The 18,876-nt window shown below is 28.0% G+C and overlaps 4 protein-coding genes across 4 annotated transcripts; 1 reads left to right on the plus strand and 3 right to left on the minus strand.

Moving 5' to 3' along the window:
• Positions 1-260: 260 nt before the first annotated feature.
• Positions 261-3,510, minus strand: LOC143194001 (prostatic acid phosphatase). The gene is made up of 3 exons (XM_076400529.1): positions 3,055-3,510; positions 2,865-2,963; positions 261-2,105 (listed from the first exon to the last, which is right to left on the minus strand). The coding sequence occupies exons 1-3, from the start codon at positions 3,145-3,147 to the stop codon at positions 1,041-1,043; spliced, it is 1,257 nt and encodes a 418-aa protein (XP_076256644.1). The 5' UTR covers positions 3,148-3,510; the 3' UTR covers positions 261-1,040.
• On the plus strand, positions 3,490-7,675 carry LOC143193981 (polypeptide N-acetylgalactosaminyltransferase 1). Its single transcript, XM_076400492.1, has 9 exons — positions 3,490-4,075; positions 4,145-4,289; positions 4,347-4,510; positions 4,584-4,733; positions 4,785-4,913; positions 4,964-5,211; positions 5,355-5,584; positions 6,657-6,861; positions 6,935-7,675. Exons 1-9 carry the CDS (start codon positions 3,877-3,879, stop codon positions 7,175-7,177), a joined length of 1,713 nt encoding a protein of 570 aa, XP_076256607.1. The 5' UTR covers positions 3,490-3,876; the 3' UTR covers positions 7,178-7,675.
• Positions 7,676-8,087: 412 nt separating this feature from the next.
• On the minus strand, positions 8,088-10,759 carry LOC143194003 (testicular acid phosphatase homolog). Its single transcript, XM_076400530.1, has 4 exons — positions 10,599-10,759; positions 9,857-9,958; positions 9,041-9,241; positions 8,088-8,889 (listed from the first exon to the last, which is right to left on the minus strand). Exons 1-4 carry the CDS (start codon positions 10,689-10,691, stop codon positions 8,152-8,154), a joined length of 1,134 nt encoding a protein of 377 aa, XP_076256645.1. The 5' UTR covers positions 10,692-10,759; the 3' UTR covers positions 8,088-8,151.
• A 2,356-nt stretch (positions 10,760-13,115) lies between these two features.
• Positions 13,116-18,611, minus strand: LOC143193999 (ankyrin repeat domain-containing protein 13C). Its single transcript, XM_076400527.1, has 11 exons — positions 18,474-18,611; positions 17,471-17,704; positions 17,249-17,290; positions 17,053-17,157; positions 16,856-16,987; positions 16,592-16,803; positions 16,407-16,538; positions 16,174-16,344; positions 15,915-16,064; positions 15,608-15,855; positions 13,116-15,556 (listed from the first exon to the last, which is right to left on the minus strand). Exons 2-11 carry the CDS (start codon positions 17,580-17,582, stop codon positions 15,541-15,543), a joined length of 1,320 nt encoding a protein of 439 aa, XP_076256642.1. The 5' UTR covers positions 17,583-17,704; positions 18,474-18,611; the 3' UTR covers positions 13,116-15,540.
• Positions 18,612-18,876: the final 265 nt, after the last annotated feature.

Genomic DNA, 18,876 nt, shown 5'->3' on the forward strand with positions numbered 1-18,876 from the left:
GTGTAAAGCTGGCTTCTAAACATATTTTTATTTTGGAAATTATAAAATAAATACTTAGCATGTAATTGAAGTAACATCACATGATATAGACTACACTATCATTAAAAATAATAAATAATTTTCTTAAGACATATGCATAAAAGCGATAATAATGTTTAATACACTTTGATATGCAACGAATAATCAATGTTTACGTGAGCTTAAAGGGGTCATTTGAGTAATAACTTGATATATATTCACAAAATAGTAAATAAACAAAGTTGATATCATGATATATTACATCAATATAATTTACATTGTACCTTCACATTATTATAACATCTTCGCCTTAAACTATTAAACTGAGTAAAGCTAAGTTAAGTACATAGTTATAATCTGAAGATATTAAAACTCACCAAAATTATTTCAAAATTTGAATTGATACCTTTACATATGCTATAAAAATGTAATAAATATGAATCATAATTAAGTGTATCCATCAATAAAATTCCGAATGTAAAAAGAAAATAAGCAAGGCGACAAATAACAAACAATAGTAATTTCCGTAATATATAATTTAACTAATTATATCAAGATTCTTTCTGTGAAACTTCCAATAGAAAATTTTGGGGAATGTTCGATAAGTCTATTAATAATTATTTAATAAAAGGGCATGCAATAATAAAAGCACCCAATATAAGTTAACTTACAAACTATGAAAAACCCAAACCTTCGGATGTACGACACAAAGAAAATGAAACACAATTAAAAATGAATATGTATATTAATACATAATGCTTTGTTCCAACATAACTCATTTTATGCTTATTAAATGGCACAATTAAAATATTGTTGTTCTATATTTTAATATGCAAATAAAATATCAAAAATATTTTAAGAAACACTAGGATCTAGACAATTTCTGATTACAGCTTGTAATAATCTTGTATAAGAATATTATTCTGTATTGTAAAATAAATTAGTTAAAATGTAAAAATCACCGTTTCAGTATAAAAATTGTGTAAGTTCATTAGGTCATATTATAAAACAAGCTCTTTTCTTTAAGCATACTCTTCATTGGGAAGTTGGGTATATAAATTTACTTCAGACCTCTTGGCGCGAGACTTAATTAAAAGAGATAAAGTAATAATACAAATCACAGCCACAAAAAGAATTACCAACAGCAAGTACACGTTCCAATAATTATTCAATAACCACAAACTATTACATTCTGACTCCCACATGTCAAGACTAACTGTAATAGGCTTTAGTATTTCCAAAAATTTGTCAAAATTACAGTTAAATGTACAGGCACGTATAGTAATGGGTCTGGCCTCTGTAGTGTTTTTATAAAAAACATTCACATAAGCTTGTTCTGCTGATTTGTGTAACTCAAAAATAATCGTTGAAGTATAAGGTGGAGAATGCGGTTCAAAAGCACCCATTGCATTTAGTAAATTAGCGATAGTTGTGTCATGTGCCGAAAACATCAAAAATTTTGGGGCGTAATACTCCGATTCCTGGTTGGTTTTTGTGCGATTTATAAAATAATTCACCAATTCATTAAAGAAAGGTCCTATTTTAAACCTAGCTAAATCTGGTGTATATGTAGCTAAGGTAAAACTTAGTCCAACGGAAAATAACATTTTTTTAGGATAAACTTTTTGAGCCCAGTCTGGTAATGTATAATTATACAATGCTTCAATAGAAAGAGTGTTATATAAATATTCTAAATGCGTTAAATCTTGAATGGAGTCGCCTGAATACCTCGTTAAGTAAGCATACAAATCATGGTTCATATGATTTATATTTCGAATAAAATCACTTTTTAATAAACGCTCATATAGGTAATCATACTTTTTACATGGTTTTTTTGCGGCTAAAACGGCATCCATATTTTCTGGAATAGTGTGAATTGGGATAGGTTGCCAGAGGATATTATTATTCCATATATCTTTACTGACTGGAGGATAGAGACCCGCTAAATTCGACTCGGCGGACATCAGAGTACGATCCACATTTGTTGATCGTACAAATATATCCTTACCAGAGTATTCTTGTGGTAGGAAATTACTGTACCTTTGACGAAAATACTGACCTAATTTGAAATGTTGCTGCTTTCCAGTCTGAAACAAAAAACTCATATATAAAAATTAATTAAGTAAATGTAAACAATCAAATTAAATTATAAATCTGAAAAAAATTTAAATGCCTTAAATATGCCCAAACAGATGTATTCTACCATTTGGTTTACTGACTATATTCTGTTAATTTTGGAATATATCCATTATATAATACAATGTTCTTTTATATAATATGCATACTGTCAGAAATAGCATTTAATGTTTTATATTTAATACTAATACATGTAAGTTAATAAATGGAAAGAACAAAAACCAACACTGTGTTACTTTGCTTTACAGATTTTAGGAGTAAAGATAAATATTGCCAAAATTGTGTAAGTAGTCACTGGCAAATGGCCATTTATTTCAAAAACTAATCTCCTAGGTGCAAAAAAAGCTTTAAATAATACATATACAAATATACATTTTGTTAATTTTAGATGTAATGTAAAACGATTAGATATACAATTATAATTATTCCCTTTAACACTACACTTTGGGTTAAATATAAGTAGCCAATTTTTTTAAATAATTTATAATACAATCTAATATTATAAATATTTTCTTAATTTACACAGAAATAGAATTTTATATATAATATATAATTAATACAAGTGTAAACATTCAAATGAATCATCTTGAATAACTTCCAAAGGCATATATCACATTTCTACTGATTACATAAACCACAATACAAAAGTATTACATTTTATTTATACTTACTGATAATGTTGCTATAAATAAATATGCAATTTTACTTACATTTGTTAACATTCCCCAATCTGCAGGCCAGTAAGATTTATTTTTATAGGGGTCATTATTATATGGTCTAACTGGAGTCCTATCACCATGTCGAAATACCTAAATAACAGTTTTAATTAAAATGATTATTAATGTTTATTTCTACTTTGATATTTGATAAATAAGTAGTAAATATTTTATAAAAACTCACCACAACAACTGCATCTAAAGTATCATTTAAAGCAGAACAAAAGGTAAAAAAACCAAACAGAATGGCAATTTCAATCGAGCAAAACAAATTCATTTTTTTTTTAATTTTAAATTATTCAGTCAGCGTCGAATGGATTAGAAAATCACAGCCATAAAGAAAAATTAAACTTATACCGCAGAAATATTTAAAACATTTTAAACCATATGGTTACTGTTTACTAAACAACCCTCAACACAAAACCACTTTTGTTGAGGGCAGTTTTTCTCTGTTCTGTAGTTTGAACAATTCTAATGTGGCTAATTGATGATATTGTGTTGTATTACACCAAAATTGGTTTTCTTTTTCTATCCTTCTAGTAACAAAGGAAATAAAATAGCACTAGTAATCTCTATTTTTGAAATTTGACACTATATATTTCATGATAGATATGAAGTTAGAAGTAAATATTACAGAAGATAATTTTATCATACTGATAAAAAAATGAAACGGTTTAATTCTTATTTATTATTTTTAGATTATGAATACACAAAAATTGTATGTTAAACATAACTAGAATATGTAACATTAAAAATAAAAATCTGATAAAATAGAAAGACAAGAATTTTGAAGATATAACCTCATATATTTTCTTTAAAATATTCTAAGAAAAATGTAAAGTGAAAGAGCCATGTCTTACGTTATCATACAAAAGAAGTAATCAATCTTTAAAGTATTTTCAACGTTAATACAATCTTTATCTCTAGTGACATGTTGGCATAATTTGCAATAATATTCACATATTTAGCATGCTAATTAAATACCAACACAAGTAAACATTTTAAAATGTTAAAAACATGTTTTCGCCTAAAACGGATTTATGTGAAGTTATTTACTATTTGTATAGTTATTTTAGTAATATATATGTATTTAAAATATAAAATAACTACAAATACTCAACTTGGCCAAATAGAAGAATTAGTGAATATTCAGCATAATGTATATGAAAGTGAACTACAAGATTGGGAAAATAAAATAATTCCAGGTTAGAATTTTCATAGAGTGTGAATATATGGTATGATATAAATGCATGATGTTATTTCTAACTTTTTAGGCTTAGGTGATGAAGGAGAGGCAGCATTTTTAGATGGACAAGATGCTATAGATGGTGAGACAGCTTTTAAAAAATATGCCCTAAACACGGTTTTAAGTGATAGAATGCCTTTAGATAGAAAATTACGGGACCCAAGAAACAGCAGGTGTACAAATACCTATACAAAATTAATTAAATCACATTACATTTAATTTTTATTTAGGTGCAAGAATTTAAGATATTCTCCAAAATTAAAAGCATCAGTTATTGTGATATTTTATAATGAATTAATGTCAGTTATTTTAAGAACTGTATGGAGTGTTCTTTTACAAACACCCAGTCATCTTTTAGAAGAAATTATTTTGGTAGATGATTCCAGTACAGATGGTATGATTCCAGAACAGCAAACATTTATTATAATTTTTAACTGTTAAATTATTAAATAAATGTAATATTTTAGTTCATTTAAAAGGAGTATTGCAATACTACATTGATACTAGGCTAAAAAATTTTAACATTAAGATGATCAGATTAAAACACAGAATGGGCTTAATTCGTGCCAGATTACAAGGAGCTAGGAAAGCCCAGGGTGATGTGTTAATATTTTTAGGTAATATTTAAATTTATACATTTATAGAAAGTATATATTAATTATTTAAAGATGCTCATTGTGAAGCCACTAAAGAATGGATTGAACCACTATTAGATAGAATTGAAGAAAATAGTTCAGCTGTATTAGTTCCAATAATAGATGTCATTGAAGCCAGCAATTTAGCATATTCAACAAATGGTATTTTCATAATATCTAAGTTAATTATTATAGTAATCTTTGAATTTAAGGAGATTCCAGTTTTCAAGTTGGTGGCTTTTCATGGTCAGGTCATTTCACTTGGATAGATATACAAGATGAGAATGATAAAGACAAAGTTACTCCAATTAAATCACCAACTATGGCTGGAGGATTATTTGCAATAGATAGAAAATTCTTCTGGGAAATAGGCTCTTATGATGAACAAATGGATGGTTGGGGTGGCGAAAATTTAGAAATGTCATTTAGGATTTGGCAGTGTGGTGGAAGACTAGAAACTGTATGTGTAGAGAAATGTTTCTCAAATCTGTCTCACTATATCTTATCTTTCAAAAATTCAAAATATTATGAAATCAAAACAACCTTGTAGTTAATTGATATTGATTATTTTTACCTTTTAAATAAGTTAAGCAACTTTTTCAGGTCCCTTGTTCCAGAGTAGGTCATATATTTAGAGATTTTCATCCATATTCATTTCCTGATAATAAAGATACTCATGGCATAAATACGGCACGTTTGGCACACGTGTGGATGGACGATTACAAAAGGTTGTTCTTCATGTATCAACCTGCCCTTGAAAACAATCCAATAGTAGGTGATTTAACTCATAGAAAGCAACTCAGGCAGAAATTAAGATGCAAGAGTTTCAAATGGTAAACCTCTAATAAAATTGATATTATATGTGATACAAGATAATGAAATTGGGGGAAAAGTAATTTTGTTTCATTTTCATGTTACTCAAAATGAATTTATTCATATACATTTCAAATACTAATTTATAATCCGTTTTCATTGATGACATTTTACTAAAAACAGAGTCAAATGATTTTCAAATTGTTTTAAAAGCATTTTCCATTTTCAAAAAGCAATAATTTTTGAGATGGCTGATAGTCGTAGGTTCGATTCGTGTTAGGACATGGGCTTAAATTTATGTTTGTGATTGTCCTTAGGTAAGAGTGCATAATCCGACAATGAAAATGATCCCAGTCACGCTAATACCAAGCTGGGTAAGATCAGATGACTTCTGCGATCAAAGTTCAAATCAATCTCAAAGTTGATCACTCACCAGTCGGTAAGCTTAATGCCGAGGACCGTAGTTCGGAGCCCACGTTAAACAGTAGGTTCAGCCCAGATAAACCCTAGTTGGTAAAAAGGAAACTAAAATATAATTTTTGACTGAGTCAACAAATTACTTTTATATCTGGAATATTTTATGTACTGTTGCCTTTTAAGTGTGCTGTATTGTTTTATTGAATAGGTAATACTACAGATACAACTTTAAAGTCATCTAGGAAAAACTTAAATTGTTTTTCCCTAGTTTATATATTGGGTGCAAGATAGAAATATTTCTGGTCTAAATGCCTAAAATGTAGTGTTTTTCCGAAAATAATAAGAAATAAAACATTTTTATTATCAATCAAAAAATCGAAGAGTTACAAGCTAGTGAAGTAGAGATCAGGGAAAAGTGCGAACATAGACACCTATCAGATAATAATATTTAATACTCACATTTGGATAATCGGATATCCCTTGAAAATTCATGTTAATTTAATTTTGATAATTTCAGAAAAAACTTAAATGAGTACATATATTTAATGTAAAATTTTTAGACTATACAGAAAAAGTTTTTTTTTAATTTATCAAAATCCCCCTTCAATATCAATATGTTAACTAGACCTATTTAATATTTAAGTAATACTATTTAACTTTATTTCGTTCTTACAGGTACTTAGATAATGTCTACCCAGAAAAATTTGTTCCTGATGAAAATGTTTTTGGCTATGGACAAATTAGAACGGAATATGACATGTGTCTAGATGATTTACAGCTCGCAGAAGATAAAGTTGGTCCTTTAGGTTTATATCAGTGTCATCAATTTTTGGCTGTGTCGCAATATTTTTCATTAAGCAATAAAGGTGAACTTAGAAAGGTATGGCCCAATCCTGCAGTCAGATTTCAAAATATACAAATATTAATTTTAAGTTGCTTTTTGTTTTCGATAGGAAAATGTATGTGCCGAGGTATTCAATGAACGCGACGTCCAGTTAACTGAATGCCACGGTCATAAACGAGAACAGTACTGGGTGTTACGAAAGAATGGAACCATCTATAATCCAGCTGCAAAGAAGTGTTTAAGCTCTAATGGCGTTCAAAATGGAAAAGGCGTAAAGGTAGAGCGTTGTACTGGAGATGTATTTCAAAAATGGATATTTACACATATAAATTCTACCGCCTCAGCAGCATAAAAATTAATCATAAATTTTATGTACTTATATCAAAAAATGATATGATCTAATGATAAATTTTTCTAACCATTACTTGCTCCTACATAAGTTAGAACTTGGCCAGTGTTTTAACAATCTGGTTATATTTTTCTACATAAGAGATGACTGAATATGTATATTTAAAAATTCTTTATCAAAACCTATTTTCATATGGATATTTTTCACTATTTCTAAATTTTTTCACCTATGTGGTGTTAACTGTATTTCTACTTTTGTTTATATTATTTATATACCAAACTGATTGTCATGTAAAATATATAGTGTATATTGATGTTATGTAAAGTTATACAAGTTGCTCAAATATTTATTTAAAGGTGATGGAAAAACTGTTTAATGATGACTTTTAAAACCATATATTATAAAATTCAGTTATTATCACGTTGTAAAACAGATTTTTCAGATTTCAACACAGTTTTATATGTACTTAATTTTAAAATAAAGAACTCTTTCTTAATTACTGTATTTTTTTTGACGATTTAGGCTATTATTATAGGCAGCCCATGAATATACGCATGAATTATATCATACTTAATCGTTTTTTAATCAATTTTTTCTAATCTTTTTCGACTTCATCTTTTTTCGAATCTTCGAATTATCTTAAAATAAAGTTTAAACTGATTTTTCTTAAATTCCTATTATATTAGCAAGATAAGAAAATTCTATTCAAACTTTTACAATCTATGAGATATTTTGAGACACGTTTTAAAGTTTTGATTATATCATGATTGCTTTTTATGAAACAAATAGAATATCTAAAATTTCTATATGAATTATTGATAAGCTTATTTATTGCGATAGAGATAATTTATTTGAAAGTGTTTACTATTACAATGAATTAGATTAGATAGGTTACAATGTTTATTAAAAAATGTTTTAATTTACTTTGTTTTATTTCTTGTTGGAAAACTTCTTAATACATATTAATGTTTTTTTTTTCATGATAGCTGCTCGTAACATTCCAACTGTTTTTGCTCGGGTGTTATGGCAATTGGTTGCATAATCGTTAAAAAATCCTCAAAGCTGCAATCAAAATCGCATCCCGGTATGGTTAATGGGCTAAGGCCGGTGCTATTCTTGAAAAATACATTTAAATATAGATCGTTTGAATTATTTAATCTGTTTTTAATTTCCCAGATAATAGTAGATGCAAATTCTGGGACAGCGTCAGGGAAAACCCCTATAGAATTTGTTAAATCGGCAACTGTTGTATCATGAGCGCTAACAACTAAAAATTTTGGGGAATAATCAAGTCCCTCGGCAATAAATGGCCCTTGTGCAATTACTGATTCGGTAAAATTGATAAAATAACTATAAAATGGCCCAGTTCTTAATCTTGCTAATTCTGTAGTGTATGTGCTAACTTGAAAATGTTTTGCTGCCAAACTTTTAATCTCAGGCCAGTAATAATCGGTCCACTCGGGTAAACTAAGGTTGAAACCTTTGTAGATCGTAATAGTTGAAAATAAACCAGAGAATGTGTCCAGGTCGACACTTTTTTCATCATATCCTGTAAGTTGTGAGATATTATGGTAAAGTTCTGCATTCTCTAAGTTTAATTGTTGGAATTCTTCAGATTTCAGAAGTTCCTTTTTTAATCTGTCATGTTTAGGACATGGAATGGCAGCGGCCACTATTTCGTCTAAATTTTCAGGTATTGTATGAACTGGAATCGCCTATAAGAATATAAATATATAGTTTGAATTACTACTAATATTAAAATTAATATTTTGATGAAAAAGTTTCTTAATAAATTCATTTTGTGCATGTTATTAAATGGTGAAATTAATACCTTTATAGTCTAATAAAATAGATACAAAGAAGTACCTGCCAGTGTATATCGTTGTTCCAAATTTGATCGCCTACAGGTGGATAAAGCCCAGCTAAATTTGATTGTGCAGACATTAAGGTTCGATCTACGTCTGTTGATCGTATATAGATATCATTACGGTTATATCGGGCTGGTAAAAAACCATCATAACGCTCCCTCAACCATTGACCCAAACGATAATGGCGCTCCTTACCAAACTAAACATTATATAATACATTAGCAGTATAATAATATAATACGCAATAATTTCATTAAAACATAAACAAATTACAACAATAATAATAAATAACAATAGTTTTAGATTAATTTTAATTTTAAATGTTAAAGCGCATTTTTATTGAACATAAAAACTTCCACCAATTTGCAAATTTAAGTGTTAGCCGAAAAGTTCATTTAAGAAAATTACATTTAAATTAACACTGGAACAAAAATACTCTGAATGTGTCACAATAAAGTATTTTCATATTACGAAATCGGATAAAACATAGTATTATACATTCCTGAAATTGGTGGATATCAATGAATAATAGTTTAATTGAAGTAAAACATATTTTGTATTAATATTTAATTTTAACAATGTCTTCAAATTAAATTACATATCTCATACAATATTTTTTGTGGCTTAAATTGTAAAAATGTATTATTTTGTAATTTCATATTATACATAAATACGCCACTAACCTTGACTTACATATTTTTCAAGCTCTATTCAAATACATTCGTTTAAATGTTTTTGCCACATTGATTACCATATTATGCAAATTAACGAAAAGGCGTTTATCATTTCAAAACTATATTATACCATTACTTACGTTATTCAGCTGTCCGTATCCGTCAGGCCAAAGAGAAGTGTCGTTGAAATAGTCATCATTAGGCCAAGATGATAAAGGTGATCTGTCACCATGTCGATATAGCTAAAACACATTTCAAATTATTGTTAATTTTATCGTTTTGTTTAAAAGGTAATTTCTTATATAGTAATATTGGACCAATATACATATTTGGTGTCATAAATCTCCGCAACATAAATCTACATAAAAGTACGCCTGCTTCGACCAGACATCGCGGTTTCGATTGCTACTTAAGGGTTTTATGTGTTTATTTACTTATTATAGGTATAATCATATATCTTAATAATTTTATATAATTAAACGAGTTATTAAAAATATTAATAATTAAAAAATAGGGAATATACCAATTGAAAATTTAATTAAATGAAAACATCAAAAAGTAATGGCAGGGCAATTAAAATTAAAATGTTATTATTGATTTAAATTTGCTCAAAAGTCATTCGTGCTATTTTATTGTTAAACTGTTATTGTTTCTTCCTTAAAAGCGTTACTGGATAGCTATGAAACTTTTTTATATTATATATTCAATAATAGATATTTCGTCATATTAAAAAAGTAAAATTCAATAAGTAACTATAATTATTTAGATCGGTATCTAAAAGCATGTATCTTATCAATTAATAAGTAATAATTTTAGCAAACTCGTCAAAAATACTATCCTATAATTGTATTACTAATCCAATTAAAAAATATAAAAACGTACCACAACAACGGCTCTTAGTACATCATCACTTTCAGCAAAACAACCGAATATCTCCGAAACAGCTATGAGAACGAAATACTGCAGTTTACTCATTTTGCACTGTTTATAAGAAGTACTTGTAAAACTAAATCATTTCACTTATGTGCCATTCCTAATATACTAAATAGGTATACCCATATTGTCTTATCATACGTAAATAAGTAATCAAAGCATTATTTTTGCGATTATATATGATAAAGGTTTTGATCTTCTTAAAAGTATATACAATTAACAAGAAAATATTCTTTAACCATGAATTTAATTGGCAATATAATTAAATATACCCAGTCTTATTGATTGCCTTTGTTCAAGTGGCACTATTTAAGTAAATATACAAGTTTATTTTTTATTTGGTTTTGAATTTTATTATATATAAAATGTATAAGCAGCCACACGTAACTAATTTATAACTGACACAATTTTACCTCAAGGTGCTATTTTGCTTTCCTAATCGCACTTATAACATTCCGGCAGAAAACAGAGGTTCGCTCTTCTTTAAAATACAATACTACTAGCAACTTAAAATTAAAACAATATAATAAAAATAACTTAAAAAACATAGTCATGAAATATTCATCTTAGCACTTTTAGACTATGATATTTTATTGTATTCCTAAGTGGATTGGACTTCCCAGCATATTTTGTTTTTTATTTCTAAATAACGTTAAAATATTCATAGATTTATTTTATGAATATAATTGTTTTTAAATTATCAATCGAATACATTTTATGTTGATACTTTTAAAAAATAACGAACACATCTTCAATAAAGTTAATTAATTAACTTTTAACATATAAATGAACTTTTATAATTGCAAATTTTCAAACATACGCTTCTCTTCAAATATTTTGTTACCATTGAAGATTAGTGTTGAAGTTTTGGAACTTTCTCATAAAATGCAATCCGGAGAGTTCCAGCTCTTTTCGAAATCGAATCGAAACCTATTTTCAGGAAGCATTTTCTATATATTTGTACCATGCTATTGAATTATATTCGTTAGATTCTTAGACTGAACTTGAGCTGAAAACTCCGTTAGAAATTCCAATGGGACGTTGCAACATATTTGATGTATTGTTTTAATTATTCTTAAAAAATCCTGAACAACAATTCATTCAATCGTCAGTAGTAAATGAATGCATTGAGAGGAAACTGTTAATAAAACAGAAATTTTGAGACATCATCAATGTTTTCCACTATGTTTGACATCGAATATATATTTTCAGAAACCTGAATCTAGGTCCTCCTCGAATCTGAACGAATTGTCGACATTTATTAAAATAAAAAACTTTCAATCTGAAATTGAGGATTTGTTTTCTACCGATTGTACGGCTGTCTTTCATCCATATTCAATTTTGTTTTACCTTTATGTGCGGATTTTCCAGAATATTTGACATTCATACATGCCATCAAGTAAAGCTTTAAAAAGCTCTTTCTTAAGATTCTTGACCGAAAAGTTAAATGGTTTAAAAATCTCTTTTACGATTTTTTGAGTATGCATTTAGACTCAATTCTTAATAGCACCAGTAATCATTAAATTACACTTGTTACCTTCGGGACAGAAAAGAGAAACAACAGAATGTGAAGACAACCAGCTACTGGAGGCGGAGGTCGTTAAAGCTTGATTATAGTGTTGATCTATATGTAAAATATTCTTCTTCCACATTCCCAGGCAGACTGAGTACTGAACAGTACTCCTCCTTCCTCTTTTTTCTCTTTCTTCAGTTCTTCCAATAAGTATCCGTTAATTATCAATTCATTTTCAACAATAATCTCGATTTCCTTGTCATTTTGATTATATTTTCTATAAATATCAATAAAATAGGCAACCTAGCATTCTGGTCTGAAATCTATTAGAGATTAACATCTCCTACAGCTTATCATCCTTAGTCGAATAAAGACTACTAATTGGATACTACCATTTCACTCATTTTCATACATGTAACGTAACCTCCTATCAGTTCCTATGCATGAATGTTCTTCTGCGGTGGCAGTACTCCTATTTCTTATTAGAAGGTACTTGGATTAAAAAAATACAATTCTGATCTTAAAAAAATTAATTCTTCGGCCTCTCTCCTAAAATTTTATTTTACTATCTTCTCTATCCCGTTTTGTATTGATTTTACATGTACGTTCTTTTATTATTTACTTATTATTTGTTATTTTTTCATACAATTAATATACTCGCACATATATGTTGTTACATCTCCTTACATGTTGAATATCACTAGTCACTCATGCCATGTGTGCAATAATGCCATATTCACTAGAACAAAGACATCAGTTATTTGAGCTGAAAAAATTATTTTGTTCCTGGTTTACCTCCGAATTGGTAGGACAACAAAATATACGTTATAATTACTACAAAAGTAACAAGCAAATAAATAATAGCATCTGAAAATGGCATAATTTCTGCAGATCATATTTAACATTTTGGAAGAGGTTTCAGTTTAGTTCCAAGTATAATTAAAAAAACAAAATAAAGTTTCGGAAAAGCTATATTTACAGATATCTTCATCATACAACGTCATTTTTACAATTTATTGGAAATCATTACTAGTATCTAAACATATTGACGGCTATTCTTCAAATGGTACATAAATATACGCTATATCTGTTTCACGGAATTTAAGAGTATAAAAACATTAATACAAATTAACAGAAAAGCAATAATATGCTAATTTACTGATTTCTAAATTAATTCATTGTTTTCCATTTTAGTATTACTTCACATGAACATAAACGAATTTAGATTTTAAAAAAATTGTATTACATTCATATGTCTACACAAAATATTCACACTGATATGTGTATTTCCATTTAAATTAGCTATAACACTCACAGTAAACTATGTAATAAATACTATTTGGAACTTTTGTAATACAATAAAGTGAAATATGTGAACGGCTTTAGAGATTGAGCAGTTTAGTTCCAGAAAGGCATTTTTTAAAGTACATATTTATCTCATTGAAGTGAGCCAGGGGAGATATGATAATAAATGTTGATTACCTCTGAAAATATATAGTGTAAATTTACCCAAATATGATAAAATGTAAATTTAGTTCATTGACTTTTACGCGGAGCCTTAAATTATATACATTTAAGGCGAATATTAGAAATAGGCCAGTTTCAGATAAGACACTTATTTTCTTGTAATATACTAGTAGTTTTATGGAATATATTCTGTGAATGAATGTAGATAGCGGGGTTAATTTTACTATTAAGGCCTAGTTACTTTAGTATATTTAAACCACAGAAACATAAATCATATTTGGACGAAAAAAGTTAATATATATTTATGGATAATCAATAAATTATGGCCATCATTTCTATAAAAAATACTGGATATTTGTGCAGTATATTAAAAGTTTTAAATAGATTAAGCAAGGTTAAATATGGACTAACTTATATCTAAAAATACAAGTAAATCAACATCGATAAGAAAAACAGATAAAAAATGTGAACTCTGTTATTACTATTCCTGTAAACTCTATATCTTGTGATATAATTATACTTATATATATCGCTAATAATTATTTTGATACTGCAAGTATGAGTTCGTGAACATTTTGTACTTTTTAACGTGAAAGGATTCATTAAGTACAGAAATATAACTAAATTAAAAATAAAAGCAATACTGATTGAAAAGAAGCAGAATTAAGATATGTTCAACCTTGCTTTGCTGCTTCCTTTCTCTAAATACTTAATTAGATAATGCAGCGGTATTATTTATAATTATATATAACACAGTTGCACTGTATGTTTGGTTTATAATTTATATATAAACATTTATAATAATGGGTTCAAAAATCAATTTAATTTCTTGATGGCTCCATAATATCATGAAATGTTATTAATAAAATCAATACATTACAAAAGACACTTTAAAAAGAATGCAACATAATATTAAATCACTTTCTAGAGAAAAAAGCTGCTCAGTTGATAAAAAGTCCTTATATATTTTTACTGACTCTCCTTAAATCAGAAAACATAACATACGAATTTAGTTTCCTGATTTAATGGGTTCTGTATAAATACCATTATATTTAATAATTTTACACCAAATACAACAAACGTTAGACTATATATGTCTCACTAGATACTTTTCATTATTTCGTTAAACACATTTTAAAATTTTCTGAAATATTTTAGTAAAAAATCAACTATAGATTTACATCGTAAAAGACCCTGTCATTAAAAAAGACTTACAGAGTGGATCAAGCATAACATAATAAAATATATGAAAAATATTAGTAAGCATGGCATGACAGTAAGTCAACCAAAATCTCAAAAATATGCACAGCCTCTACATAAATATAATACACCTTTTACCTAAAAGTAGATAAAATGTTAATATTTAAATTATTTCATGAAAATGATTAAAATTATACATAACCGATCCATTCTGTAAAAACAGTAACAAACTTTTAACAATGAATTTACGCGATTTTGTCAATTTAGCATAATATAAAACGAGAAGTCAAAAATAAATAAGTCAGGCAATATTTAGCCAATTTTACTAAAATTAACAAAATAATATCGCTAAAAATGTATTAATTAGTTATTTATGATTTTTGTCAGTGCAAACTATTTATAAAAAGATTTAAAACATATACTAAGTACAGTGAAATAAATTCAGCCTCTAAGATTATGATAAAAACACATTCCCTATTCAACATAGACCAGACAGCTTGCCCCATATATACTACCTAAAGTAAAGAGCATAGGGACTTCAAGAAGTAAAACAGGATTCTTATTTAATTGTTCATCAATTTTCAACAATTGACTTTTTAATCGAAAACGGGTTCTTGAATTTTTGATCAATATCCGATGACGTTCGTTAATTGCCAAAAACTGAGGCTTAGGCTCAAAATGGAGCTTAAAGCAACTGGTCAATTCAGGGCGTCATAAATCAGGAAATCTGGGATAGATAACAAATAACCATAAAACTAGTTACTAAATATCAACTTACCTTGTGGGGTCCTCTATATAATCATTAGGTATACTGAACATATTGTTTGGAATATCATTTCTGAATTCAAATTCTTGGAATGTCATTTTAGCTGTAACTGTCGGTAGTATAGGTAGCTCAACCTTAACTGGAAAACCACTAGGTAATTTGAAATTAATAAAATCCCTAAGTTTTGAAAAGTGTTTGAATGGAGCTATAACTTCTAGTACATTCAACAACATTTCAACAGATAAAGGGAAATCTGAACTCTGTAATACATATATTAATGTTTTTAATATTAAGTAATCAGAAAAGGTTATTATTTTACCATTGCTATAGTAGCTTTAAATGATTTAGAAGACTCTTTATAAACTAAATCTCTACCAAGACGTGGATAATTATTTACTTCCGCATTTATATATTCTTCCCAAGTAATATTTTTTTCAGGTGGTGGTACCAAACTTGTTCTCCTTACAGGCTAAAAATTGTTATTAATTTTAGTAAATCTATATGCTACAATGTTTAGCATTTTATTTAACAAATCAAAACTCCACATAACACTATATAATAGCATACTGAATACTTACAACACCATTTTGATCCAAGTTTTGTAAATTCCCACCTTTTGTAAAGCTATCTAGGATGGCTCTATTTTTTTGTAAATCATCTGAGGACAGGTGTTCCCTTCTTTTTCGGCTATCAAGTGTTAGACCATGAACAGTATATAGTTCTGCATCATATTGACCAGCTACTAATTCCTTTAATAAAACATTAACTTCATTTGCTATAAAATATTTAATGAAATAATACAATAACAAACTTTTTTGTCTTCTCTAAATATCCATCCACTTTGTGCTCTAGCAAATGAGATCCTTTTTGTAGATATTTGGGCAGCTAAAATATCCGTTGACATTAAAAGATCTACTTCATCTTCAATTTCCATTTCAGATTCCTTCACAAACAAAACATTTGTAGTTTGTTACAAAAAAATAGAGTATTAATTACCTCATATCTAACTTGCTGATAAACTTTACTATTATTATCCAAAACAGTTAGGCTTTCATTTGGTTTGGCATCTCCATTAAAGATGAAAGAAATATCACCTCTTTCCCATCTCATGTCAGAGAAGTCAACAAGGGTAGTATCTAATCTGATACTAGCCCCAGATTTATATATTTTACATACATCAGAAGGTAAAATTCTTGAAACTAAAGGTACTATTTTTTGTTTTAGTTAGAATTGATTAAATTATTAATGTTAAAGTATTACCCCAACTTTGAAAATCCCATTTTAATTCCATATAAAAATCACTGATCTTATTTAATGCCGCTACCAAATTTGGACGTCTCTGTTCCATTTGTTCTCTAGATTGCTGTCTAAATTTCCTCACAAGAGAGGATACTAAAATGTTAGCAAGAAATGTAAAGTAATATAACGCCAAACAAATATTTTAACCAACGACATACTTGTGGGGCGATTTCCATAGCTTACTGCTTCAGACAGCACAGTCCAACCTAGGCCATTTTTTACTTTTACTGGAGCATCATATTTTAAAAGAAGTAGCACACATTCTAAAGAATAATATTATTTATAAATACAAAAAAAGATTGTAAAAAATTTATGCATTTACTGACACAATAAATACTGATTTGTTACACTTACCTTTTCGACCCAACATAACAGCCAAATGAAGGGCAGTATTACCTATTGTAAGAAACATAATTACATGTTAAATAATAAAGAACTCTAGTGTTATTGCTATGATAAAAAAAACACGATTCAACGTCTATAAACAAATAACATTTAAAGATTTGTAACCTCACATAAATATTAGTCCAAATATATAACTTAATAAAATAACTTGTGATGTTAAGTTATACATACCGTGTTTATCTTTTGATGCCACATCGTGTTTTCGTAATAATTTTGATAAACCAGGTAAATCATTTTGAAAAACAGCTTTATGTAAAGGATATTCTTCGATCTCCTCCGACATATTTTTATAACTGGTAATTTTTCGTTTCTGTTACATTAAGTTAGCTACTTTTATAGAATTTGACAGACCACAAGGAAGTGAACAACATGTAGTGTATAACTGGCTAGTTAGGCGCATGTCCACTTAAACAAAATATATTTGAATTTAGTTTGGTTATGCACACAAAACACAGAGGGATTCTCAATATGTTGTGGTTATGCACGTAAAATAAATATTCGTTATTCTTTGGTTATTTGCGGTATTTGTTTACAGGCTCGTATTTTGTCAAGAAGTATATTTAACGTTGTATCTTTTTGAAAAACTACTCATGACAACGCATTTATTAATATTTTAGGATAATTAGTGGAATTGAAAATGAAACAAACAAAACAAAGTATATATCAAACATGGTATATTACAATATTAAAGTAGCTGCATCAATATTTTCAAATATTATCAGTATATTTTATTGTGTTGTATATTCTCTATCATTTTTTTCACACCACCAAGATGTCATAATGTTCTTTGTATGTATGGATTATCTTCTTGTGATTTTTTTCATCTAGTAGCAACTTTGTACTTTTCATACTGCAAATATGTACAATATTATATGCAATAGTATCATTATATACATATTTGTATACTTATGTATACAAATTTCACTAACTTTATCAAGCATTGCTGGATGACTAGTTTCATTTCTGGTACTGGTATATATACTAACAGATACTGGGATTAATATACATTTATAAACTCAATTGGATGTTTCAATTTCGCTATTATTTGTTCATTTCTTTGGTAATCAGTAAAAAACTAGTTCTTTATTTTCTCTTGGTATTTTATTAAACATTCATAACCATTTATAGGGAATTGGCAAGTGAAAATGTAACTATAAAATTAGATGTACTTTACCGTAATGTGCATGCGCAAAACGAGTCAGTCATAAACCATGTATTTCACTACACTTTCCTGTAGTCTCAAATTATAGTTAACCTTCTTGTTAAATTCAAAATCGTTTGATAAAAATCCATGGCAAACAATTTACGGAACGCTCTGTTGAAAATAGGGATGTCAACACGAAAAAAAATATCGATATATCAGAGAATAAAAATTATCAATGTTTTTTTCAACAGCTCGATCAGAAAATAAAAAAATTGAAATATCGATCAAAAAAAATGTACTAATTTTTAAAATGTTTAAATAATTTTTTTGATTTTTGTTTTGAAAGGAATCGAAAACTATGGGCCATCAAAAATATACATAGGTCGGCCAAAAACTATCGATAAGTTTCCTTCATCCCTAATGGGAAATGTCA

The sequence above is a fragment of the Rhynchophorus ferrugineus genome, unplaced genomic scaffold (genome assembly GCF_030347505.1).
Source record: "Rhynchophorus ferrugineus isolate W39M unplaced genomic scaffold, kcgeb_rfMv2 rfM3, whole genome shotgun sequence".
NCBI lineage: Eukaryota > Metazoa > Arthropoda > Insecta > Coleoptera > Curculionidae > Rhynchophorus > Rhynchophorus ferrugineus.